The 26,130-nt window shown below is 36.8% G+C and overlaps 1 protein-coding gene across 1 annotated transcript; it reads left to right on the top strand.

The window, feature by feature from the left end:
- The first annotated feature begins 300 nt into the window (after window positions 1–300).
- skap1 (src kinase associated phosphoprotein 1) lies at window positions 301–25,553 on the top strand. The gene is made up of 12 exons (XM_060859056.1): window positions 301–517; window positions 1,334–1,439; window positions 2,249–2,274; window positions 2,467–2,580; window positions 13,757–13,837; window positions 13,956–14,039; window positions 14,134–14,258; window positions 14,385–14,448; window positions 15,230–15,469; window positions 17,015–17,068; window positions 17,181–17,290; window positions 25,205–25,553. Exons 1-12 carry the CDS (start codon window positions 478–480, stop codon window positions 25,295–25,297), a joined length of 1,137 nt encoding a protein of 378 aa, XP_060715039.1. The 5' UTR covers window positions 301–477; the 3' UTR covers window positions 25,298–25,553.
- The last annotated feature ends 577 nt before the right edge of the window (window positions 25,554–26,130 follow it).

The raw sequence follows: 26,130 nt of genomic DNA, 5'->3' as shown, positions 1-26,130 counted from the left end.
ATTTGCCACAATGTAAAAAAATACATGTAAATTTACAGTAACATTAACTAACTCTTTGTAATTAAAACTGTAAAAGTTTCATACTGCTTTAAACTATGTATTTTATTTTTGAAATTACAAATATTCTTTAAAGTGCAGCATCTATATCCTTGAACCCTGAAGAGATTATAACTGTTATTAATGTATTATGTCAGTGACGTTTTCGTTCAAATTAGGATATCAAAGACCTTAAACCTTTCTTTGACTCTTCACATTTGTTTAAACAAACTAGTTTCAGTTTCAAAACAGATGAGATTCTCCTCTCTTCCTCTAACACTCAGAGCCTGTGGGTGGCTGTCTGTGTCGCCACACCTTGTAGCTTCTTTTGGTACGTTGAAGAGACAACACACTAACTCAGAAAAGCTTTTCTATAAAGAAATATATGACAGGATCCTTTATATATTTTCAAGTTTTCAGTGGAGTACTTTCTGAGAATTAATGGGGACGATTCCTGATGACATCAGAAGACTTCTCGAAGGTACTGCCTCAGGACATTACTTGTATTTATGAACGTGCTTTTGTCAGGCTAACAAGAATATATTGCACTTAAAATTGTGGCTTATCAGTAGTCATGATTTATATCTTGATTAGCACAAACATATGACATAAAAAACTTGACATTTGGTATTATTGTGAGTTGTTGGAACATGACGAAAAAAATAAAAAGATAATATAATTTTCTGAGCAACGCACAAACTAGCAAACTACTTTCTGAAACTTCTTCTTGCCCCAGTAAATATTTTCTCTTCTCTTCTTCTTCTTCTTCTTCTTCTTCTTCTTCTTCTTCTGCTTCTTCTTCTTCTTCTTCTTCTTCTTCTTCTTCTTCTTCTTCTTCTTCTTCCTTTTCTTCGTCTTCTTCTTAAACCCATCTTAAATGTTTGGGAATGAGTCCTACAAAGTGCCACTTTGACCCTTAGAAAACATAGCCGTGTTATTCATATCCACTTCATAGCCATAGCCCTTGAGATTAACATCTTAATCTTTCTCATTCAAACACAGACACAGTCAGTTATGCACACACACACACACACACCCACACACACACACATTTTGTATCATTTGCATTAACCGGCCTTGGTAACATGCTCGCTGGGAGAATTTTTGCATATTTTTAAGAGATATTATCTAGAAAAGAGCACAGTATGTATAAATATTATATATAAATATTTGTACATAAATATCACCTTAAACATATCACCTTTTGTTCTTGATTATATGTTTCAGTATTTTCATTTGTCAAATTGTGTGTGTGTGTGTGTGTGTGTGTCTGTGCGTGTGAATTTTTTTTTTTCAGATTGTGAGCTATTTGTCTCAAGTATTTTGCAGGATGAGAACCTCAGCAGACATGCACAAGAAACAAGAGAAATATTACTAAACAATTTTCGAATTGTCCACAACAGGTAAGAATGTGTCGATGATTTAATCTATCATCTACTCCCTATACATTATATAAACATGTATATATAGCACAGTTCTATTGTAAAGTCACTGATTCCATTTTTTGAACCATCAAGATTAACAAGGTTCTAAAAATTCATCTTAACTAAGAAATGTGTCCTCAGTAGCAGTAATATGTTTGCAGTAGAGTGATAATAGTAATGAGTACAAAACAGGAAGTTCATATCTAGCTTTGTGTGCTTGTAGAGATTACTTGAATGTGTTGCACCTGCTCATGTCTTGTGGTTTTGTTGCATGTAGGATGAAGAGCATGCATTTTAGAATTTAGAACAAGTACAACCCTACACACTGTGTTATTGTAATAGATGTAGATGAAATGAAGGTAATGAAAAGTGTAATGTCACTGGTTTACTTGGGAAAGACTGGTCGACAGTAAAAGCACAAGAGATAAAAGAACAGTGCTGAAGCATCATTAGTGAGTGTATATCATGATATTTAATCACTTAAATATGGTTAAAAGTTGAAATAATGGTTTGAAATAAATTCACCAGAAAATAAACAAAACCAATTTCAAGTTTTAGATTCTATTCCCTTGCTCTATCTGTTATAAACAAGGCCTACATCAAAGATTATTAATAAAATTATTAAAAATTGTCCCATTTACGCAACTTTTTAAATGACCCACATTTAGGATGTCACTGAAAACCCAATATTTTATCATTTTAAAATGTAAAAAAGTATTATCTATTTGATATTCAATACATTTCCTGTGATTATTATTTGTAATTATATTCAATTATTTTTTTTCCAGAAATCCACAGGAATTCCCATACAGATGTAAGTTAGCACATCTTATTAAAGTTGTTATACTTCAGTATTATCTGTTTTCCAGACTAAATATTCAACCTGAAATAAGAAAAAGACAAATCCAGAAAAGTACAATTAAATTGTTATAAGAAACTTTAATACTAGACACATGTTAGTATTTATCCTTCTAAATATTCAAAGCTTTCTGGTTTGTCCTCCCAGCTGATGTTAGACATGAGGACAGTTCAGATGACAACCACAGTAGTCTGGGACGTTCTGCCCCTTCTGACGATCTGTCTGTGGCATCAGACTATCAGGAGGATACTGCACAAGAATGTGAGTCCAAGCCTCTCCATGTGTTTTTCTTCATTTAGGCATTATATAAAAGACACTGAATCACCAGCTCTTACAATGCATTACTGGGTTCTGACTATGTGTCCAGAGGTGGTGTTTGTAGGAAATAGATCAAGTATACAAGCAGGCATGAAAGCTGAATATGAGTAAAGAAATGAAACAGTCAAATAACATAACATTCAGTATGTTGTACTTTCTGCCTCCTAACTAGTACTTTAAAATAGAGGGTTATTTTTTCATCAATTTACATGTATGCATGTGGTAAACTGTATATGTGTAACCAGTTCATAAGGGAAAAGGAATGCAAGATGTGCCTAGTTTCTTTAAGAACTTTAGGGAGCAATATCTTTGAAGGATGTCAGTGTTTTATTGAGGAGAGTGAAGATAAACTACAATGTGGTGGTGTGTTTGGTAACAGATCACCCTCTAGTGGATTCCCACGCCTGTGCCATGTGCCAGTTTAGGATATGGAGAAGTAGATGTGGGGGTAGGGATGTGGATGTCTGTCAACATAGCCTGGGTTGGCTTCAACATAAAAGGGATGAAGAGCATCCTCTAGTGGTGGAAAAACACGATCAGTATTACTGAAGTCTTATGTCTGGCCCATTGAATGTCTGTGCTTCCCAGGTCATGTCAGTACTTGAGATAAAATTCAGAGTGCAAAAGAAAAGGGTGAAAATCGCAAAGTGAAATGAAAAAAGAGAATGATAATGTAAAGCAGTTTGGAAATTGCCAGGCTGTTGCATCTGCCCACAGCCTGGTGCCCTGTCTGCTTTTTATCACTAAAAACCAGTTTGCACTGTGGCTGCACTTTTGCTCCAGGCCAGAGCCATGACTGATCATCATCCCTAGTTTCTCTGTTACCAGCTGGGCCTGAAACACAACCCTATACCTGAGGGGCTGTGTCTGCTCCCCTTTCCCCGATTACTCATCTGCCACAGCTTTTTTTTTATTTTTTTAAAGGAGATGGTAGTTTTAGGGGAAAAATACCATTCACTTCACTTCACACACTTCACTATGTGTCAAAATATACCATTACCAAAATAATGAAATTGAATGGCAAATATATGAGTAGCATTGTTTTTGATTTTAGAAAAAAAGGTATATGAATACAAGAATCTGCTTAGGGTGTCCCTCAAAAGAAATGACATGACTAAAAAAGTCACAAGTATCTAAGCTTAAATACATCACATTGTGAGCCTGTTTAAAGCACGCTCATGTGGAGAACCAGATGTGAGGAAAAAATACTATTTATTTGGTACACCTAGTTTTTAGGAGCTAAAGAATGACACTGTGTGTTCTTATATGGCTGCAGTAAAAGCAGTATAAGAGCAAGGAGATAAAGCTTATGTGGAGAATCGCATCATGACACTCCTTTAATAAAGGAAAATGACCAGAGAGGGCAAGTGCAGTTCAGGGTTCATGTTTAGTTCACCAATGGAGACTCTTACTTCAAGATCTTTGGGGAAACACTGAATATTTCATTTGCTTAAATGTGGGCCTTCAATTTCTTTTTATATTGAAATTTATTTTCATTTTATTTTCCTGTCAGAGTGAATAGAAGGAAATTCCTTGCTTGCTTTTAATTCTTTGATAAGAAGATTCAAAACTTCAATAAGTGATATAAGTTGAATAAATAAAATAAATCTCACTAGCAGAATGTGGATCATATTGGAGAATAAATATAATCCAGATATTCCATTCAGCAATGTCACTGTGTCATTTGTATGAGGAGGAAGCTGAGGGAGTCTCTAAACCAAGTGGAGAAGGAGGGCGCTTGACTGGCTGGCAGGAGGAGTCAGTGTTATTTCATTTAGCAAAGACTGCCTCCTCATCTCCAGAGAGGATCCTGACACCAGATTTGTTATGGCTGACAGGAACAGATGGGCGCTCCATTGTCAGGGCGCCTGTCTGTATGGTAATGTGAACTAAGTTTCACCCGCAGACCGCACGTTTGACCCGGCTGTGCATGCAGCCTCTCTATAGCCCTTGTCTGGATGACAGCAGTCATGCAGGCATTCAGGGGTGTACTATCATACAGTAGAATTTCTCATATGTATATATATATATATATATATATATATATATATATATATATATATATATATATATATAGAGAGAGAGAGAGAGAGAGAGAGAGAGAGAGAGAGAGACTATATATTTTATTTTTCCTGATGATTTGGAAATAATTAATTGATCGTCATTTTGATGTCTAATAGTAACTGTCTTAAAATATTTAATGTTCAAAAAGCAACTTTAACTGTTTTAAACTCTCAATATGATTTCTATACACTGACTCATTTGTAGCTATATTACAGAATAAGTGTGAATGGTTGTGGTCTGTGCGTAGAAATGACTGGGTGGTATCAGACACCGCACATGGTCAGGGCCCTTTGTGCTCACTGACTGATTTATGTGTTGAAACAAAAGCTTCTGCCATTGCTGTTATCTTAGCTCACAGTGACCAAATAGCAATATGGAAGAAACCAATCAGAAGGTAGGAAACAAATCTCAGTTGTGCTAAATCTCTATCACAAATTAGATCAAGATGTAAATTTGATTTTGTCAGAGACATACAGGACCTAAATTAATGAAGGTATTGGCTATTAGATTGATTGTTGTAATTATCCCCTGGAGAGTTTAAAAGGGGTTTTATCAATGATTTTTAGAAAAGTTTCTTAATAAAGTGTGCAACTATATGTGTGTTAACCAAAAGGTGTGGTTCAAGGTATATATTTGACCTGCTGTGGTGCTTTCTTTGTTGTCATTTTTATTCTGTTTCTTCAATCCTAAATGGTTGGTGGACATATAACAGAGGACATTTAGCACCTTAAATGACCCCGTTGTGTGCTCATGCATTACGGAGTACAGTTTAGTTGGGAGTGTTGGAGTACTGATGCTTAGCCTTTTTAGGGTCTTATGTGAACCTTTAAAGCATGCTCTGTGAGTACCCAGACTTTAAGTAAAGCTTCCTCCCTCCTGTAAACTTTTGACCTCTGGTGTTGTGCTGGTCAATTCATGACCTGTCTGACTGTGTCTGTGTGGCTGCATTATTGACCTCCACTACTATAGCAACGGTATTGGTCAAATAAAGTTTTCTTTAAGAGAAAATGCATCATTTCACTAGTAAAATTTCCATCTTTACCTCTGTCAATCTATCTAATGTGCTTTTTTTCTTTCTTCTTCCATATCTTAATGATTTTTTTTTGCTCCTATTAGCATGTTGGACAATAAGAACACAATAATAATACACATTTTCTAGATATGATATCTTTCTTTTCTATCAGACTGTAGGTCTGAATACTGAAACACATTCGGACACCCAAATATCTAATGTGTATCATTGCTATTGCCACGTAGGTTCAAAAGTTCACTCCAATCCAGAAGGCTGCTATGCTGCTGAAAATGTGGAAATTTCTCTCTCTCTCTCTCTCTCTCTCTCTCTCTCTCTCTCTCTCTCTCTCTCTCTCTCTCTCTCTCTCTCTCTCTCTCTCTCCTCTAACTGCTCCCCTCCCACACACACTTTTACCAACAACCTTACCATTTCCTTTTCCTGACACACACACTCACACAAGGGGATTTTTAGGATGGAGGTGGTGATACTTGTCTCACTGCACAAAAACAAGAATTGACATTTCGCTGTAATTCATATACATTTTAGCAGTTTGAGCCTTTTCTTATTTCTTTTTTTAATACACACTAGATAACCTGTCCAATATAAACAAATGTAAACTGTCCAATGTACCATCGGTGCATAACCCCCCCTTCACCATCTTGCAAATGAGAATTTGATTTTTCTCTCCACTGGATTCCATTTCTGGAGATTGATGAAGTTTCAATGCAAGGCCCAGGTGGCCTGATGCTTTCTTAGGGAAATAAATGAAGACTGTGGAGGTGTGTAAGCCTGTATGTACACCCAAAAGGTGTTCTTGTCCAGTTTCTCTGAGTATCTGTTTTAAATTTTTGCTCAATAGCATTTAGAGTGTACCATTATGATTTTGTTCAAAGAGACTTTTATTGCATGCTGTTCTTCATCATGTATAAATTAAGAATATATGCTGTAAGTCTTCTCAAAAATTGTAGCATATCACAAAAATTTGCATCAGTTTGGAAAATATTGATGTCACCTCAATTAAATTAATTATTTCTATAATATATAAACTAAGTTCAGTTGAGTCTTTTTATAGCTTGAAAACACATAGTAGTGCTCACTATGTTGTTGTGGGTTTATTTAAGGCGCATATACAGTGTATGTCTAAAATTTTCCACAAAAGAATTATGCCGTCATCCAACACTATATAAACAGTATATTAAAAATAACTCACTGCATAGGAAATAAGAGGCTAAAAAATTAGACAAAATGTAGACATATTATTCAGTACCATTATATTTGATGATAGTGCTGTGATGTACAGATGTGGCATGCTATGAGACTATTTGAGGATTTAGGACAGTAGTATACGGTTTGGTCGCAACAAAGGAGGTGAAGTGTCAGTGTATTATTGTGCCGTATCCTTTTGGACAAAGCCTAGACAACTGAGAGAGACCAAGGTGAAAAAGTGATGGTAGTATAAGGCCTGAGGCTTTACCGAGGAGTGATTCTTCATGCAGAGAGAATGGCTGGCTGCTGGCCATGAGCTAGACCTCGCCAATACAAACACTTCCTTGGAACTTCCCCTACACTCCTTCATATTTTACAAAGCAGCGCTAGTGGAAGCAAACTCAACAGGCCTGTAACCTTTCACATTTGTCCTGGAAGACAATAAGATGTATGATATAACTAATGCATAGCCTATGCTTGAGAGGAGGATTAGCACTCACTTAGTGCTTCAACACTCTAAACTTAAAAGCAGTGCTGCATTGTGTACATTAATGTTGACTAAACTAAATCAGGCACCTAGTTAATAGCCCTCTGCATTATGTATGCATTAGAGAGCAGGACTGAAACCATGTCTGCTGACCGGCGAGGAGTTTGAACAATCACTTAATACTGATTATTTCTGCAATACTGTATCACTAGCTTATTTTTATTTTTAATAATAATAATAATAATAATAATAATAATAATAATAATAATAATAATAATCATCATCATCATCATCGTCATCATCATCATATTCATTATCATCATCATTCAAATTAACTATAATTCAAACTAACAATACCTAAAAAAAATCTAATACTAATAAACCACTAAATTTCAAATGTTCTTTGTTGCATTTAGCATTAATAAACAACGGAGCAAAATGTACTTTACAAATTCTAAGAAGAAATATTTAGTCAAATTAAATGGAATATAATATATTATGTGAAATGCCAAATAAACACATCCTATAATTATTGTTCTGGTAACCTAGTACACTAACGTATGAAAAGTCTTTTTTCATTCGTTTTAGAGTATTACCTTTAAAAAAAAAATCTAAACAGTATTTAAATGTAGAAATAATAAGTAGCATATTTAATACTGATATACAGTGTAGAATTTAATGCATGAATGGTTTTGCTGTTACTGTCGTTTCTATTATTCTATTATTATTATGAATATAATTAATATAGTTATAATAATACTAATACTAATACTAATACTAATACTAATACTACTACTACTACTACTACTACTACTACTACTACTACTAATAATAATAATAATAATAATAATAATAATAATAATAATAATAATAATAATAATTTATTATAAGCGTTGATATTCCAAGCAATATTATTATTAGTAGTATTTATATTTTATATAGTTTAACTTATATTTTTAGTGACAAGTTAACAGTTATACATAAACATAATATGAACCATGCTGACCAATTTTGACCAAATTACTGTACTGTGTCGGTTGCCTTCAGATGGTGCAGGCGCGGACCAGCAGTCTTTCTGGTCCTCATCAGACACACAGAAACAAGGAATGGTAACGGACACGTCTCGCTCTGACCCCTGCACACATTCCCCTTAGGATTGATGGTCGTTATCGCGTGTCTTTATTTACCTTCTACAGACAAGCGACACGCGTATGTAGGCTTTAGGCTGTTTATAGTGAAAATATACTTAACGTGGCTATTCTACATGCATTTGTATCCCATCGCGCACCCATTGTTATCTAGCTCAAATGTGGCATCATTAAAAAAAAGACTAATATTCGGGTCCAATAATATTTAAAGAATAATAATAATATTACTAATTTTATTATAATTTAGATTTTTTTAAAAAAAATCGGTTTAATGATGGTTGGGTTTAATTAACTTCAATGGCTGTTTTAAAAGAAAACTATATTTTCTAATGAATGTATGAGAGAAAAAAATTTATACATAATGCAGGTAAACTGATTATATCTCATCTCATGATCAAGAGAAACAATGCACAAAGCCGATTATTAAAAACTTGAATAAATCAATAACCTTATAGTTTGTTTCGCACATTTAACTTTTATGTTTAGGTTTTTAAAAATGTAAATGATTTTAAGACTAACTTGTGAAATGCCGACCTTCCTTCCTCTTATAATTAAGAAACAAATAGGATTATAATAGAACGCGAATAGTTAATCACATATGATAGCTGGAGACATATCAGTTTTCAATTTAATGATTTTTAAAATTCATTCTGGATTATAAACAGGTTCTCTAGAGTTTTGCCAAACTTATAAAAAATTGCAGCTTCAAAGCAAGTGGGTACAAGTATGCAGGTTAAACACTTGATGAAAGGACACTTTAACACATTGAACATGATTTCATCAAAACTCTTTTCACCTTTTCATTTTTTTATTTTAATTTCATTTTTATTATTTTTTGTATCATCAAAGGCAGTGAAAGAAAATAGTTTTGCCATTGTAAAGTGTTAGTGTGAAGATGAGTTTTTATGGTTTAGATGCAGTTTGTAAATAATATTTCTGATTTTTATGTGCAGTCAGAACACACCAGCCCTTGTTGATGTGGAAAAAAGAATGAAGTATACATGTACCTCCTGTTGTAGTTTTCATCCAGGCATTTCTTTCTCTCCCCCTTTATTATTTTATTTCTTTTTGTCCATCACTGGTGAGCTGTGCTAGTGGAGGCAAAGCACCGGGACCACAGTCTTGCCTTTAATGAGAAAAAATGTGTCAATTTGTGCATTGCTATATGCAGCTAGAGTGTTGGTGTGGGCGAGGGGATGTAAGGATGCCATGAGTGGATCCTTTTTCCTAATCAAGTGCAGTGCAGGAGAGTGCAGCAATTCCACTCACTCTCTCTCTGATCAGCATTCCTCCCCAGTCTCTGCCTTAGCCCCTAGGGACCTCAGCGCCTTCTGTTTCACCTCATCACCAGAGTTCAAACTGAGGTCAGCCACTGGACTCGTGCTGGCCTTGCCACACAGCTAAAGACACAGAAAGACCAGTAGCTTGGTGGAGATAACTCCCCTCCCGTATAGTTTAAAATATGTGATTTGTATTGGTTAAATTCCCTGTTTGGGTTTAATTACAAACCTGATTGTCTCAACTTAATTTAGTAATTTTCTAAAATGAATTTGGGGTTTGTCAAGTTGATAGGCAGGGTTAATGTGGGTATATACCATTCTGGCCCACACAGGAAGACTCTCAGGCTTCAGGTTGGTCACTGATTAGGCGCTGGTCATGCTTGGTTATCAGAACTCTATGCTGATGTTCTGACATAAATGTATTACATGCTTTCCACATGCTCACCATTTTTACCTTCTAGTGGCTGCTGTACTTAAAAAAAAAAATCAGTAATGTTGTGGTCTCTGTGGGACAGTCCCTGTCTTTTTATTTAGAATTTCCTAAAATGTGTGTACATCATTATTGCATAATGTTTATTATATAAACTATGTAGGTAAATGTTCAGTGCTCACACTATGCTCACACCTACATCTTCCTTCCTTCGTTTAACACAGCCTCTTGATTGACTTGTAGCTAAAATGAAGTGGAAAATAATGGCAGAGTATATTAACTTCCTCAGCTCACAATAACATAAATCACATTTTATAGCAGGACTAACAGCTGAGCTCATAACACCTTGCTGAGAGTATAATAATAAGTAGATGAGGAGCACTATCAAATTTACAGCTTAACTCTGCTGAGTGAATGCACCTCAGAGCTTTACCAAAAATAAAATGCTTTTTGTCTGTTCGAATTATGTTATTTACTGAAGAATTGTTATGTATCATATCATATCATATGATTTGTAGGTTATCTCTCTTTGTCACTGATTGCATTTGTTTATAAAGGCATGTCATCCTGAGTGGTCCATGTTCCTAAGTGCAGAATGAGTTCCTAAAGAACAATAACTAAGATGTAAATGCCAGTATGAATAAAACGCCAGGCAATATATAATGGTTTGATAGGGACGAGGTGACCCAGAGCTGTTTTGCTGCTGAAATGCCAGGCCACTGGCTTTAGCCTAGAGAGAAAACAGAGCTTCACTAGTGCAGTGGCACTGATAAACGCAGCCCTGCGTGGCCCACTCAATGCCTCACCGCCACCAATCTTCCCCTGCCACAGAACAGCAGCAGTGCCATGCATCACGTCGCCATCTCTGGCAGCAACAGAGAGTGCCCGCGGGAAAGTCATTAGCTTTGTCTTGCTCCCTCTCTTACCTCTTTCCTCTCCTCTTCAGTGCTCTGTTTATCAACCAGTGGACCAACAAACCTGGAGATAGTTCAACCAAAAAAATAGATTAAATATTAATATTTAATTAAAATAAATCTAAAAATAATCTAGATATTGTGCTTAAATAAATATATTCTATTCTAAATATAATAAATATATTCCTAATGTATTTTTTATAAATAAATACTTGCTCACCGTGCGAATCTTTTAAAATTTCACTGTACAGGAACCAAATCATTTAATATGTGTTAAAGTAATGTCTATGCTATTTTCACAAAATTATAATACTATGATGCATCTAAATAAATGTGAGATTGTCATCTTAATTACATAAGTGTTTTGCATTTAGGTTCTATTAATGAAATAGGGTTAAATTCACTCCTTGCTGGATTAAAATGCTGCTGAAAGCAATGGTAATGCGTTCTGAAATATTAATAGTTAGCCTTAGTATATTTAAGTGGAAATGATTAGCATGATGCTAGCAAAAAATAGGGCAGTGGTATGGTGAAAATTACAAAACCACACTGTTCTGAATTATTAAAAATGCAATTTGTACTTAAAGTGAAAATATGAGGCACTTTGATGGATTTGATTTGCATTTTTTATGAAGTCTTATTACTTAGTTTTGCACAGTTTATACGTATTTTCAATTTTCCCCCCTTTTTTGCCCCTTTGCGTTTTACTATTTTTAGAATTGAAGTCTTAAAAACTAAGTAAGTAGTCTTAATACATCTGGCCCTCGTAAAATCTTGTCATTAGCACTTGTATAGTTGGCTTTTACCCTTCTTTGTTGTCAGATACAAAAACATCACTTCTAATTGGCTTGTGAAGACTAGATTTCTGAAGTTGTAAACTGACTTTAACCAATGGGAATCTTGCATGGAGGGGTGGGATCATGAACAGACCAGTGTGTCTTCGTTCCTTTTGTCTGAAAGTGAAATTTTAGGTTACACTGCTACCCTGTGGAAGAATAATAGAACATAGGCCTCCACAGACACCACTTACCTTATCAAGTAAAAAGACAGTAAATGATTTGTAATGCTATAGTCTTTTCCTTTAATTTATTTAGTTTTTTTCTCAAGGATCAGTGTGCCACTGTGTGTGCTGATTACTCCAGACTGTCTTGTCAGTGGGTGTGAGAAGATGAGAGTCTTTTCCATGTCAGCTCATTTTTAGTCATTCTCACCTTTTCTCTGTTTATACTACTTCCGCTCAACTATTAACATGGCTTGACCTCTTAGATAAATGAAGAGAGGGAGGTATAGATGGATGAGGGGATTAAAAGGTGTCAGAATGAAGGAACAAGAGGGAAAAAATGAACAGAGAGGAGGATGGATCATTTGGTGGACTAAGGGCTCTTTTTGGTGTTGATATATCAAGCTGGCTGTGACAAACATGTACTGGAGTTGTATTTATGATGACATGGACATTGGAGTGTGTATAGAACAGGCTGATGTCTGAGTGAAGGTGCCTGTAAGTGTTCGAGTGTCAGGGAACTTCGTTTTCATCTGTCTGAAAACCAGGGCCGGTGAGGATATTTTTCATGAGACTATGTGATGGTGTCAAGAAAGGGCAGCATTTACAGGTGTTGCGTCAGTATTCAGTCAAATGATTACAATGGGTTAAATTTTATTTATGGAACAAATATCACTTGGCACTCTGCCACCACTGCAAGCTTATTGGGTTGATGTAATCCTCACTATGACAAGGATCTATCACAAAGATGCTATGAAGTTCACATTACCTCCTACAAGTAACTTTAAAAGTGCAACCTCTTTCAGGTCTTTTGTAATACACAATGCAGTGCTACACTCAATATGTTATAATTGACAGATACCCGCCACTTTAAAGAATAGTATCCCTTGTGCAATAAAACATCTGAACATTTATAAATAGGGTTTAAATCAGTCTAGTATTCATTTCAGAGGCCCACTGTGGTGGTCTAAAGCTGATGAAAGGTGAGGACAAGGGGAATTTCAGGTTTGTGTTGCTTCTGTTAATAGAGGGGCTCCTGCTGTGTCTGCTGAAAAAAAAATAATCCGGACTATTAATATGCCAGAGAGACAAGATTGATTGAACTCTACTAAAGAAAGCAATCTATAACATATAAACAATGAAATTCAAATATAGAGATTGAAATATGGATAATAAAATTGCTATCAAAATATTAGAGGAAGGAGATACTTGCATGCAGATGTTTGATGAAGAATAGATTTACTGACACACATACTGAATACTAATTAACCTAGATTCCCACATTAATCCTGCTAAGGTTGCTCAATTGTTTGCCTAGCCTGCACTCCTCTATATCTATTGATCCATGTTTCTGCTCAAAGCTGCAATAAAATCTCAAATTCCTGACAAGAGATGTGTTTACATTGTCTGAGTTCAGATTTAACAGCTCTCTGTTGGAATTCAACCAGTAGAGCATTGTGCTTGGAAATCGGACATAACACCTTATTATAAACCATCTGATGCCAAACTGTTATTAAAAGCATGGAAATTACTGCTAAATTACTCTTATTGAAATCCCACTTGGTTTTCCTAATTTAGATTTTGAAGATATTCCCATGGTGGCAGCACAAGATCTGAGTAATATTCTTAAGCAAGGCTATCTGGAGAAAAAAAGACGTGGTAAGACAAGAAAATCACGATCATTGTCATAGGCATTTTCATATAGGTAAGACACTGTGGAAATATGTGTTAAATATATACTTCATTTTGAATTTGTTCTTTTGCATTTGTTTACAAGATCATAGCTTCTTCAGCATGGAGTGGCAGAAAAGGTGGTGTGTCCTGAACAATACCATATTCTACTACTTTGGAAGTGAAAAAGGTTGGTCCATTTAGGTTGGTCCATGAGTTGTGCAATCATGTTATTGCATAAAATTTGATAATTATGTTGACTCTGACTGATTTTATAATTCTAGACAAACAGCAGAAAGGATCTTTTTATATCAATGGTTATAGCGCAGAGCTGGTACCCAACTTGCGTAAAGACTCCAAGAAAAACTGTTGCTTTGAGTTGAATGCTCCTGGAAGGCGATCTTTTCAGGTTTGTCCACCTAACATTCATGTGCCAGTCTGGTTGTTTACTGTCATGATTACATTATTAAGGTGAGGACTACTTATGTGCCATGACAATATTGCTTAACTCTGTGATGATGACATTTCTCTGCAGTTCACTGCCAGCAGCCCCCGTGAGGCCAGGGAATGGGTGGACCAAATCAATTTTGTCTTAAAGGGTAGGTTACATGGGGTGCATAAGTCCCTCTTTAACATGCAAACACTCTGTGAAACATTATACTGAATAATTGTATTTCTGTGCACCACAACCATTTTACACCTTCTGATCTGGACAATTGTGCAATGTTAGGGGCTAAAAATGGATATGCTTTGCTTAATACTCATGCTTATAAATAATGCTTATAAATACCTTTTTGAGCTCAGCCAATCAGATGCATTGTAGACCTCCTCATAAAGTATGTCATGCAGCTCCTGAGTCCCACGTGTCTTACTCTGCCTCCTCTTCCGCGTAGCACAGTGCTCTTTACGGGAAATTGATTAGGCTGTGCTTGGGCCATTCTTCATGGGCATTGATCTGGCCCTGCTTGGCATCCAGGCAGTGAGGATGCGATAGCCTGTGTTACAGAGCTTAGTCACCTGCAATCAGGCCCCATCTCCATCTGAGACAGATCTGGAGCATGGCCACAGCTCTAAAATGGGCTCCCTGTGAGACTCTGATTTGCGGGAAGTAATGAACACCTCTCCGATTGTTTACATACTTCCCACTTACTTTGGCCATATAAAATAGTAATTTCTATCATTAAACATAATTCTCACCAATGTGCATTGTTAAATTTGGTCTATGTTTGTGTCAGACATTTATGTCATGTTATTTATGTCTCCTATAATCAAAACAGATATTTAAATAATGTTTAAGGCTATTAGCATTCTTATGATTCTTTTGTGCATACAGTCCTCTTAGTCATTATTGCGCTGTAAAATCTCTATTCATAAATGTAGACCTTAGCTCCAGCTTTATCCCCTTTGATGATGATGAGGAAGAGGAAGAGGAGGATGAAGAGGAGGCATATGATGACATAGAAAGGGCAGCAACTGTGCCGCCTCTTCCCGGGCAGGTCTCTACAGTTGCCCCAGCTACAGCACCACCAACTGGTGGGAAGGTGGTGAAGAAGGACAGGGCAGTGACAGACAGCAGGGAAGAGGAAGAGGAGGAAGAGGATATCTATGAAGTATTGCCAGGTACAAAAAAACTATAAAAAAACAATTACATATGTGTCCTCAGTGATGCCAGTGTGCTGTAGTTTACAGTAGTCATCAACACTATTACCAAGTACCTTCCTATAGAATTTAAATAAATAATCTTTCAGAGGTCTAGACATTATGTTGTGTTATTTTGTAAAAGCAGTGGAAAACATTGGAATTCTGAACACTTTTAATACCTACTTGAAAAGGTATTTGTTTTAGTAAGGAAATCCAGAATAAAAGCTAAAGTCTAATTTATATCACATGACACTCTGTCACAGCTGGTCCCATGTGCTAAACTAAATATGTGAAGATCTGCTACCCCAAGATGGGACCAGCAGTCAGAGACCACTTAGGGAGAGCCCAGAGCAGAAAGACATCAGTCCATAGTGCTGTCATTTTCACCTTTCTCAGCCATGTGTGTACTGGAACTGAGCTGCCCACAGATGGTAGATCGAATGACCATCTCTCTCACCCTTAATCCATCTCCATCTTCAACCTCCTGTTCCTCTAGCTATGAAAAGTTTTACAGTAATATCTCTAAAAGATTGTATGTTATAGAAGTGCAGGACAAAAATCATTGGAGTGCTGAGATATCTATTGAGCCTTTTTGTTCCATGTGGTTATTTGTACTTTAGTTTATTTTGCCACATTTGAAAAATAACATCTTAGTTGAAATAATTTAATTGAACAGGGTAGTGGAAGTCTAAGAGTGAATTTTCAATGTAGTAGAATTTAATAGCACAAAATGGGAAAAAATGGTAAATTACAAGGCAAGTTCCTTTTTAAAAACACATTAAAAAATCAAATTTGCAAATGTAAAAAAATCAAATGTAATTATTAGAGAAAAAAAATTACATTACAATATCTTGTTTACAACGACTTTTTTGTTGTTATTGTTGATCTAGTAAAATTTTTAATTAAGTTAGTGGTCACAGCTTAAACATTACAAACCACTATAAAACAATCCTTTTTCTAAATTAATCTAGTTAAAAACATAAAAATACATTTAACGCTCCAACTGTTAAGAAAAATCATGAGTGGGCAGGAATGTCAAGGCCTTGCGTTTACAGTAGTTATTTTTTGTGTTTTTCTTTTTTTCTCCACAATTCCTGGAAGTGGAAGGCCGATTTGTGCTGTGGGAAGTATAGGGTTGCTATGTGGTGGCTTTATCGGCAGGCTGACAGGGTGAAGATGGATGTGGGAGACAGGCAGCAAGGCTATCATTGTCACTTCACAGACCAAGAGGTGCCCCACCCTGAATCAATGCCCTGTCTGCCCTGACACACTAACTGAAATACAGAATGGCATCTTCCCTTTACATCAAAAACTGCTAACATTTTTTGATAATTGCACTTCTGTTACATAACACCAATGGTAACTGACAGTTGAGGTAAGAGCACTGTGGTGTTCAAGTAATTTAACATTAATGGACTGAATTTCAGTGTTAAAATTAAGCAGCACCAAGGGACAACTTACTTTTAAAGTGTGATTAGGATTTACTTTTCTTACTGTTTTCTTATGGATTCTTGTACATTTCAGAGGATGAGCTCTGTGACCAGGCTGAGGAGAGCACCAAGAGGAGCCAACGAGCAGGTAAGAAATATAATAACACACACAAACTTCTCATTATAGTAGCTTTATTTATTTTTTTTTTTAAATCATAGATGTGTTTTAATAGTTGTGTCTGTTGGTGTTTCCGCTTCAGATCCATCATCAGATTATGCCAATTACTATCAAGGCCTGTGGGACTGTGAGGCAGACAAGCCAGATGAGCTCTCGTTTTGTAGAGGAGACCTCATCTACATTCTGAGCAAGGTCAGTGCCTGTGTGTTTACAAACCCTAATTAAAACACGTTTTCTTTCTCACTCTTTCTTCTTCCTTCCATCTTGTACAATACATTTATCTAATGTAATGTAAAATGTATATGTTTAAGGAGCTTAACTTTTAAATTGTCCTTGATTGGTTTGTTAAACAAAAAAGTTAAAAATTCTCAGTATTGCAAACAGTATACATGTGCTTTGTGGTAAAAACAGCTTTTGCCCATCTGGTCCATTAATTGGTTCATTAGATTATAGATGAATAAATAGATGAAGATTAAAAATTAACTGATTTTTGAAAATTAACTGAAATTAACTGTAAATAATAAAAATAAAGAAATTAAAGAAATAATAAAAACAAATAAATAAAATTATGCACATATATATAAACATTCTGCATAATTTTATTTATTTATTTTAAACTAAGCCTTTTTTCCAGACATACAAAAGAACAATAAAGCACCAGAATAATATATTCTGCATTTATTCTTCAAAGGAACAAGCATAAGCTTGTACAGCATAAGCTTGTACAGTCAGCAGTTTTTACTATATTGACATTATGTTGTGATGTGAACATTTTTTTTACTGGAGTAATGCTGCTCGATGGCTAGATTCACAGTAATTGGTTGTTAAGTCATTACAGGGGTTGTATCACACAGTCTAGTGATTGACAAGTACAAGTCAAGTGCTCAGTCATGCATGACTTCTTATTTAATGCATTCAGCATCTAGTTCAATCAGCATCTAGTGTTCTTCTAAAAATCTATAGATCACGTGTTTACAAGCACAGTATCTCAACAGCTTACACACAGAGGCTAGCTGTCTCTTACAGATGCTCAACTGGAAATCAATATGATTTACTTTTTTCTTTGACACCCAGCTGCACAACCTTTTAGAAGAGACTGGTAATTTCTTATTCATTATTGGAGTCTTTTGTGTTGTATTACGTGAAACTATTTTTTAAATTGACAAAATACTGACACAATCTGTGCAATAATAATGATACACTATAATACCTGACATCTTCATAATGTTAAATATGATATCATATGAAATATGATCTTCTTTTATATACGATTTATTGCTTACCTGTAATTCTTATTATCATTAAATAGTGTGTATATCAGTGTAACTCTCCTATCATTCATTTAATTAATTGTAAGAGCCTATACAGATCATTTATTTTCTCTTTAGCTTATGCTGAAGCTCTAGACTGTGGGATTGTACCTAATTTGTTATGATTCTGTAAATGAATTTATTCAATTATGAAGATTTATAACATTCTACCTTTAATTGCTCTCACTGGTCTAACATATAATCTTTTATTAATAGTGATGAACATACAATGACCAGAATATGATTTTACTTGACTCCTCGACCACGCGATTCCCTGCTCCTCTGAGTTGTTTTAGACCTGGCAGGTCTGGTGTTTATGTTTTACGAGTGCTTGCCTGGACCATTGACCTCAACAAGTGAAATATGGGCGACTGGCAAGAACTGCAGCCTACCTCTAACAGTCTCCCTCATAAAGCAGTGCATATAAAATAAAAACGCGTAAATTTTGCTGTCCAGAGGCGTGGAGGGGAGGCCGTGTGTATTTGTGTCAACGCCGGGCGTAATTACGAGGTGGTAAAGACATAAGAAGTGCTAAATCAATTGTGCTAACCAACAGGTTTGTAATGTAGCGCTATGAGTGAATGTACATCAAAGAAGTAATGCAGATCAAAGTAGTAAAGCACATCAAAGAAGTAAAGCACATCAAAGGATCAGATAGGAGGGAAGGTGACTTGTCTGGCTTACAGCATTACAGAGCATGCGGACTGGATGATGTTTTCTCATCAATTTATTATCGATCCATCACTTAGACAAATATTTCTTATATACAGCATATGTATCTTTAAAATGGTGTAGCGCATGTGTGAGTAGGCAAATAAAAGTGACAAGCTCATTTGCATTGCTAGCCGCCGTGCGGTGATTTCTTCTTTGCGAAATAAGGAAGGAATTGATTAGTTATTTAAATTCAAATTAGGCATAGAAGTATAAGGTATTTGTTTAGACACCCCCCCTTTTTTTTAAATCAAGCAGATGAAGCAGAGTCCCCTAAATCTGTGTGCGGGTCTTGTGAGCTCGTAATATGATAATTACAAGTAGGCTTACGTTTGTGTGTGTGTGTGTGTGTGTGTGTGTGTACGTGCGTGTGTGAGTGTGTCCGTGTGTATATGAAAGCAGAGCTCTGTATGTTCAGCCCTCCGGCATCGTAAAGTATACGAGCGCAGGGATCCTGTGGTGGCAGAATAAACAAACACGCGGAGCTGCTCGCTCATCTGCATCCGAGTTTCATTTTCAATCTTGCCCCGATTAATTCGGCGGAGTTAATTTTGCGCTGCGCTGCTCATAGCTGCTCGGCTGTAAGAGTCCCTGAGCTCTGCCTTCAGCGGCTCCCTCGCTACAATACAACATGAAATAGTGGCCGAATCCAGCATCCATCTGGCAGCGTTAACGCAGCCTCACCGATCTTCAGCGCTGGAGAGAATAGCCACTGATGGCAGCAAAGCAGGATGTTCAGGGCTTTTCTTCTCCCCACACTAATCACATTGCACTTGCTTTTCTAATCCACACACGCACTTTTATTTGTCCTAGTGTGGATGCAGTTAATTATGGTGCTCAATGGTAGTTTGATTCATGATAAAAAGGATATTGCTAATTGCATCACATCCTGCCAACCCATTTTTTTTGTTATGGTTTAAATATCAATTAAAAATGTAAAAGACTTTATGTAATGAAACTTTTTGGAAGTTGGGAAAGTTTTCAAGAGGAGTTTTAGAACAAGCACGAGCACACCGGCATTCATTCAATGTTCTTTCTTCCACCATCCCATTTTCCTGCATTCCTATCATCTAATTTATGTCTCCCAGATTCAAAGTACACGACTTTAGAGGTCAGACTCAACATGCCTGAGTTCCCAGTGGAATTCCCGTAAAAAAATCCCGCAATGAGTCGTGGAAAGATTTATGGCTCCAAAGATGTAGGCCAAACTTATCCAGGAGCTGTTTAACATGCAGGCCACCTAACAGCACTCTCTTTCAGCCCTCCATGCCTTTTGAAGCGTACACTGCACTTTCACACCAACAATCCCCTCCACCCAGGAGTCATAAAGTAGGCTGGAACGCTGGTCTAGACAGAAGCCTTAAGTGTTCAGCTACCCAAATCACACCAACTCTGTTGGCAAGACTAGTGTACACCAGTGACACCTTCTGGTAAACCACGTACATTTCCTTCACATGACTCGTGGCATCAATTTTCAACAATTTTCAACAATTAGTAGGTAATATGATAAATAGATAGATAGATGAAGTTTAAGTCACGTTTTTCACCTTAAAATTCCCTGCTAGCGTTATCTTACAAAGAGGACAGGTCTCAGAATGACAGGTACTCTACAAAGCATCATATTATACAATGTATCCTATCCCCAAACCTTACCACAGAGGTAATTTTCAAAAGACATGTGTATGATTTATTAGTATGTGAGTGGTCACTTCTCATTGACAGTGTGTGTGCAAGACTATTTTCTCCTCCCAAGTGGGTCATATCTTCACTAGCTGCAGAAAAATGGAAGCTCTTGCTGCCCTAGTACCCAGGGGGTCACTCTCCTACAAAATGCCCAAAGAAAAGGAAAAGGGTGCAATAAAAAGGAAGGAAAAGCTAAGGAGAAGAGACAGGGGGCAAACATTAAGGCCTTGTGCGTGTTCACACCCTCCTCTTGCTCATTTTCATTCTCTCTTAACACACACAAACAAAAAACCCTGCTGTCATTATTGCAATAGACACTAAGACACTACATAGACACATTGGGTATTTTATTTACCAGCAGACTCAGCTGGGGGTGAGTCTGGGGTTCTGGGGTCATGCAGAAGGCAACGGTCATCTCCCGGTCAACTACAGTAGGTCATTATTCAGCCTAAGCCAATAGTCCAGAACTGCATGGCGGCAACCCCCTCCCGTTCTGCCTAATTATTATAAATGGGAGGCCACGTAAACAGCCATCATTACAGGCACTCAGCAGCATACACAATCCACTTTAAATGCCTATTAAGTTAAAGAGCCATCAGTAATCCCCAGCGTACTTTTACAACGGCAGCTAGTTTATTTGCTCATCCACAGTTTTGGTCATCATCTTGCACTATCCATAGTTGAATAGCCACAACTGTAATGGATCATAAAGATTAGCAGCTTTATCTTTAAAACGGATCTTTCCTTTAATTGTTACTAATCAGTGCACTTTAAATATGACTACAAGTGTAAAATGCTATTCTACATGTGTACATTTTCATTTTTTAAAATGCAGTATCCTTTTTGTAATTGAAACTTTGATTCATTGATCAGGATATAATTACATGATGGATGCGTTTGGAAACAAGGATGCCGCCGCGGGGTATTCATTTTGTTTGCTCTCACTTGCTCCAACTGTCAAATAATGCGGCAGTGTGTTCATGCTCTTTGTAATGACAGCTAGAGATGCTCAGCAGCCTGGGTGTGTGTACTGCTGCTACACTCCAGTGCATGACAGCAAGAGAAAAAGGAGAGGGAGGGCTGGATGGAGGGGAGGGGGAGCAGCAAGGCCTGAGCAGCGGGTTCAGCGGCGGGGCAATGAGAGACTTCCTGCGCTCCATCACTCCCAAGGCGTACCTCAGTCAGCTGGTGGCCTGCGGCACAGGCCTCATGTCTCATTCTTATTAGCATCTCTCCTGCCTCCACAGAAAGTGAGTGTGTATTTGTGTGTATGCGTGTGTTGCTAAGTGTAATACAGGCAAAAAAGTGAGAGGGAAAACAAAGCATGAAGAAACATTAAAACACGAGGAAGAAAAGATGCTTAACAACTTGAGGTTCAAAATTGGGGAAAATGACTAAAAATGGTAGATGAACCATTGACTATTAACCAATTGAAAGAAAGGAGGAAAGACAGTGAAAAAAAAGGAAAAGAAAGATGGATTAGATAGGAAACAGATAGAGAAATGGTATACACTGGCAGATCAGAAGCCTGTATTTGCTTGCCTGTCTGCTGTGGTGTTTTACACACATGAGCTACTCTTCACCTTGTCATATGCCATATGACATTTCTCTAGTTAAGCCGCTCCTTTTGAAGGCATCATTAGCTGCCAGTCTGTTCCCCGGCTGCCTGAGAGTGATGGACCCATTTGAATACCAGCGCTCGCCAGCCCCCTGAGTGAGAAATAAATGATATCAGCCACACGCTGCAGACTGCAGGTGTTGCCATAGCAACACCCACTCTCTGCTGCTCCCTGTGCCAACCCCACCCATCTCTGAAAGAGCAGTCACACAGAGGTCATCGGCAGTGCTACACTGTTTCATTTACTCATACCACCCTAAGTGGCACACACTGGCATTTTATAGCCTCTATAAGATGTGCCTACACATGGGTCAAAGTGGAACACACCTATCCTACCTCTGTCACTGACAACTGACATGAGAGTATGTGACAGATTTGGTCATAATATCTTCAAGCTTTAATCAGATAACAAATATCAATAACATTAAAACACATTCAGATGAGCCCATTGTTCTACTTTCTGCCTCTCACTCAAAAACCTCTTACACTCAGATGTGTGTACTGCTTATGGTAGATCAAAATAAAATTAAAAAAAGAGTAGTGATCAGCAGTGAAAGAAGACTGGTGTGATCGAGAATCAGTAACTGTCAGAGAAATACAGTAAATTCTATTTTAACTTCACTTTGTCCTGATTATAGTGGTTGTGTAAATCTCTGGAACCTCCATAATCTATGTCAAAAATCAACAGTCATTAGCATTCAATGTAATTTAGACCTACGTTTAAATGGTGTGGCTGATAATCAAAAATTTAAGAAGAGGTAAAATTAACTTTGATTCATGTCGAGAGGTAGAACAGCCCTGCAGCAGTCCCTGGAGAGAGGATGAGGATTTTTCTGTTGTTTTCTTCCAACTCTGTCTGTCCCAAATTTTCAGTCACATTCAATCAACTTTGGGTAGATGCTTTGAAACAAAACTCATGAGTTAACAGAGGTCTCATATGCAATGGCAATGTGTATGCTGGTAGCCCCATTAGATTATTCCCCTGCTTGGAATTCATTCCTCCTGACATCATTAGAGCAGCTCGTCTGCATGGGCTGAAGACTACATTAGGCTTGCGGCGCTGTGTGTAAGGAGATGGTAATTAGTTCCCACTCTCCTCTGCAGGCGCTGGATGGATGACAAGCTCATCACATCTAAATGTACTGTGTGTGCTTGTGGAATGCTAAAGCACTCTGAACACAGTCTCAGACAATCCCCATCACTCCGTTTCTGTGTTCTCCAGCCCTCACATTGATAATACCACCCTTCTCTCAGTCTATTTGTCAAAAGCTACGACTCTGACTCTGTCCACTAGTTGCTCATAAGTGCCAAGTCCCTTGCCTTGCTGGGGTCTGATAAATAACCAAAGGGAGCACATCGCCTAGTTGTAGTAATGAGCAGTTTCAAGCCAATAACTAATTAGGTGATAGGACTACTTTGCTCAGATGTTGCCCAGAGAAGGTGTCAAGACCAACAAGCTAAAATCTTATAATCCTATTCTAAAATCACCAAAGCCATTTCCTTGACTGTCTGCTGTAATGTTTTTTTTTTTTAAAGAGAAAGAGGTGTTGCTATATACATCTTGAGGAGAATCCATAATAGACAAGGCTGTTTATAATGCTTAAATGACTGTCTGTGTGCTTTGATGACATGACCAGCTCATGTCTGATTTGCATTTTGTTTCACTGCAGCTACAATTGTGGTGTGTATTGTGTAATATGCATTTTGTAAACTGCCTTGGTTTCCCTTTTGACACTTACTAATGTTTCTGAAATGAACAGAAAATGTTCTGATATAAAATGAACTTAAGTAGAGAAACACTTTGTGTGGAAAACAAACAAATCATTATTTTTACAAAATGATTCTATGCAGGATTTTAAAAAACAGAAAGCTAGAGGTTTGTTTTGTGCTGTCATTTAGCATTTATTTTATTGTGTTATTCTGAAGTTACCTTTGGCACAATAGCTTTTTAATTGTACACTACAATTAACAATAATTATACCATACTATGTCCACCATTCTAACAATACTGACATCTGTGTGCATATATATATATATGTATATATATTATAATGTAACAGCAGGGATTAATGCTGAATCCCAAGATCAGATTACTGTCAGTGTGAACTTACTTCCAGCTTTTAAAATATACCAAAAGATAAATTGCCAAAAGATAAATACCAAAAGCGTAAGTGAGTGTGTATGCATGATGCCCTGGGATAGACTGGGGTACCATCCAGGTTGTATTCCTCCATCATGCTTAATGTTTTCACTACAGACTCTGGATTCACTATGACCCTGAAAAAGGAAAAAGTGGATTTAGGAAACACTTAAATTTGAAGATAAGCGGATTTTTAAGGCCACAATTAATGACCTATTTTAATATTTGATATAGAAGTCTATCCCTATAAGTTATTACATCCCTATGGACTCTTTTCCACGGATGGAGACAATGCTCTAATAATGGCACCATTTTTTAATACTCAAGTATGAGTTAAAAAAACAAAAAAAAAACAAAAAAAAAACAGTGTATGCAACATTATTATCTGTACTAGCATATAAGAATTGTGTTTTCTAGTGGGATTGAGTACAAACACAACCCAAGATATACAAATAAGCAAATTATACTACCATTTAACTTCATATATATTTCCATATAACTTTCATATATATTGCTTTAACAGGATTTAATATACAGCAGCGGACATATTATTTTCTTGTTCTCTGAAACATAATTTTTAATATCTATCTCCACATGTATAACGATGTATCCTAATATGGCCTCTGGATTTGTTTCTATCCTAGGAGTACAACATCTATGGCTGGTGGGTTGGTGAGCTGGATGGTAATGTTGGCATTGTACCCAAAGAGTTCTTGCACCCTGCATACATTATTTAATCTGTTAAAGTATGTAAAGCCCCACATTCTTAGACATGGACCTTGTACAAAGTTCAAGCCTCACCAAAATCACCACAGACTTCCCAAAGACGTTCACCACAACCCACTGATCAGATGTGACTATACTTCAAGATTAGAAATAAACATGAATATGATGTCCACCATTCTACCAATACTGACATCTGTTATGTAACAGCAAGGATTAATGCTGAATTTCTGTTTCTTTTTTTAATAAACTGATGTGGTCATCAAGAAATGTGTAAAACTGTCTCAATTACTTTAGCTTATAATTCTGTTAAGGAATTGCTTTACCTGGGAGTATAATATTTATACAGTATTGTATATTATACTAGTCTACCGTCTTTATGGGAAACAAGGAGGAAGCATTTTGAACCTGAACCTGATGTGGACTTCTGCTTTTGTAGCTCATCTGCCCAAACGTTCTTTATGTTCTGCATATTGAGATACTTTTCTGCTCATCATAATTGTAGAGGGATTATTTGAATGACTATAGCCTTCCTTTCAGCTTGAGCCAGTCTGACCATTCTTCTCAGACCTCCTTCAACAAAAAGGTGTCTTCATCTGCAGAACTACTGCTTGCTTGATGTTTTTGGTGCCACTGAAAACCCCAATGATAGGACCTGGCACTACTAACCCTAGAAGTCAGCCAGTCACTGAAATCACATTTTTCCCATTTTGATGCATTATAGGAACATTAAATTAATTGAAGCTGTTGATCTGTATATGTATGGAGTAGCAGTTTATACAGCCCCCGTATTATTATATAACTTTTTAGGTGCCTGAGATGTGTATGTATTCCTAATAAAATGACT

The sequence above is a fragment of the Tachysurus vachellii genome, chromosome 2 (assembly GCF_030014155.1).
Source record: "Tachysurus vachellii isolate PV-2020 chromosome 2, HZAU_Pvac_v1, whole genome shotgun sequence".
Classification (NCBI taxonomy): domain Eukaryota; kingdom Metazoa; phylum Chordata; class Actinopteri; order Siluriformes; family Bagridae; genus Tachysurus; species Tachysurus vachellii.
Note: the sequence above shows the minus strand (reverse complement) of the source record. Positions and strands in the feature narration are given on the sequence as shown.

Bases quoted from the DNA above. Each gene is read 5' to 3' on its own strand.
- skap1 (XM_060859056.1), top strand. From the start codon at position 478: ATGGGGACGATTCCTGATGACATCAGAAGACTTCTCGAAG. The intron at 1,440-2,248 runs GTAAGAATGTGT...TTTTTTTTCCAG, and splicing joins TTTCGAATTGTCCACAACAG to AAATCCACAGGAATTCCCAT. The intron at 17,069-17,180 runs GTAAGAAATATA...TTTCCGCTTCAG, and splicing joins CAAGAGGAGCCAACGAGCAG to ATCCATCATCAGATTATGCC.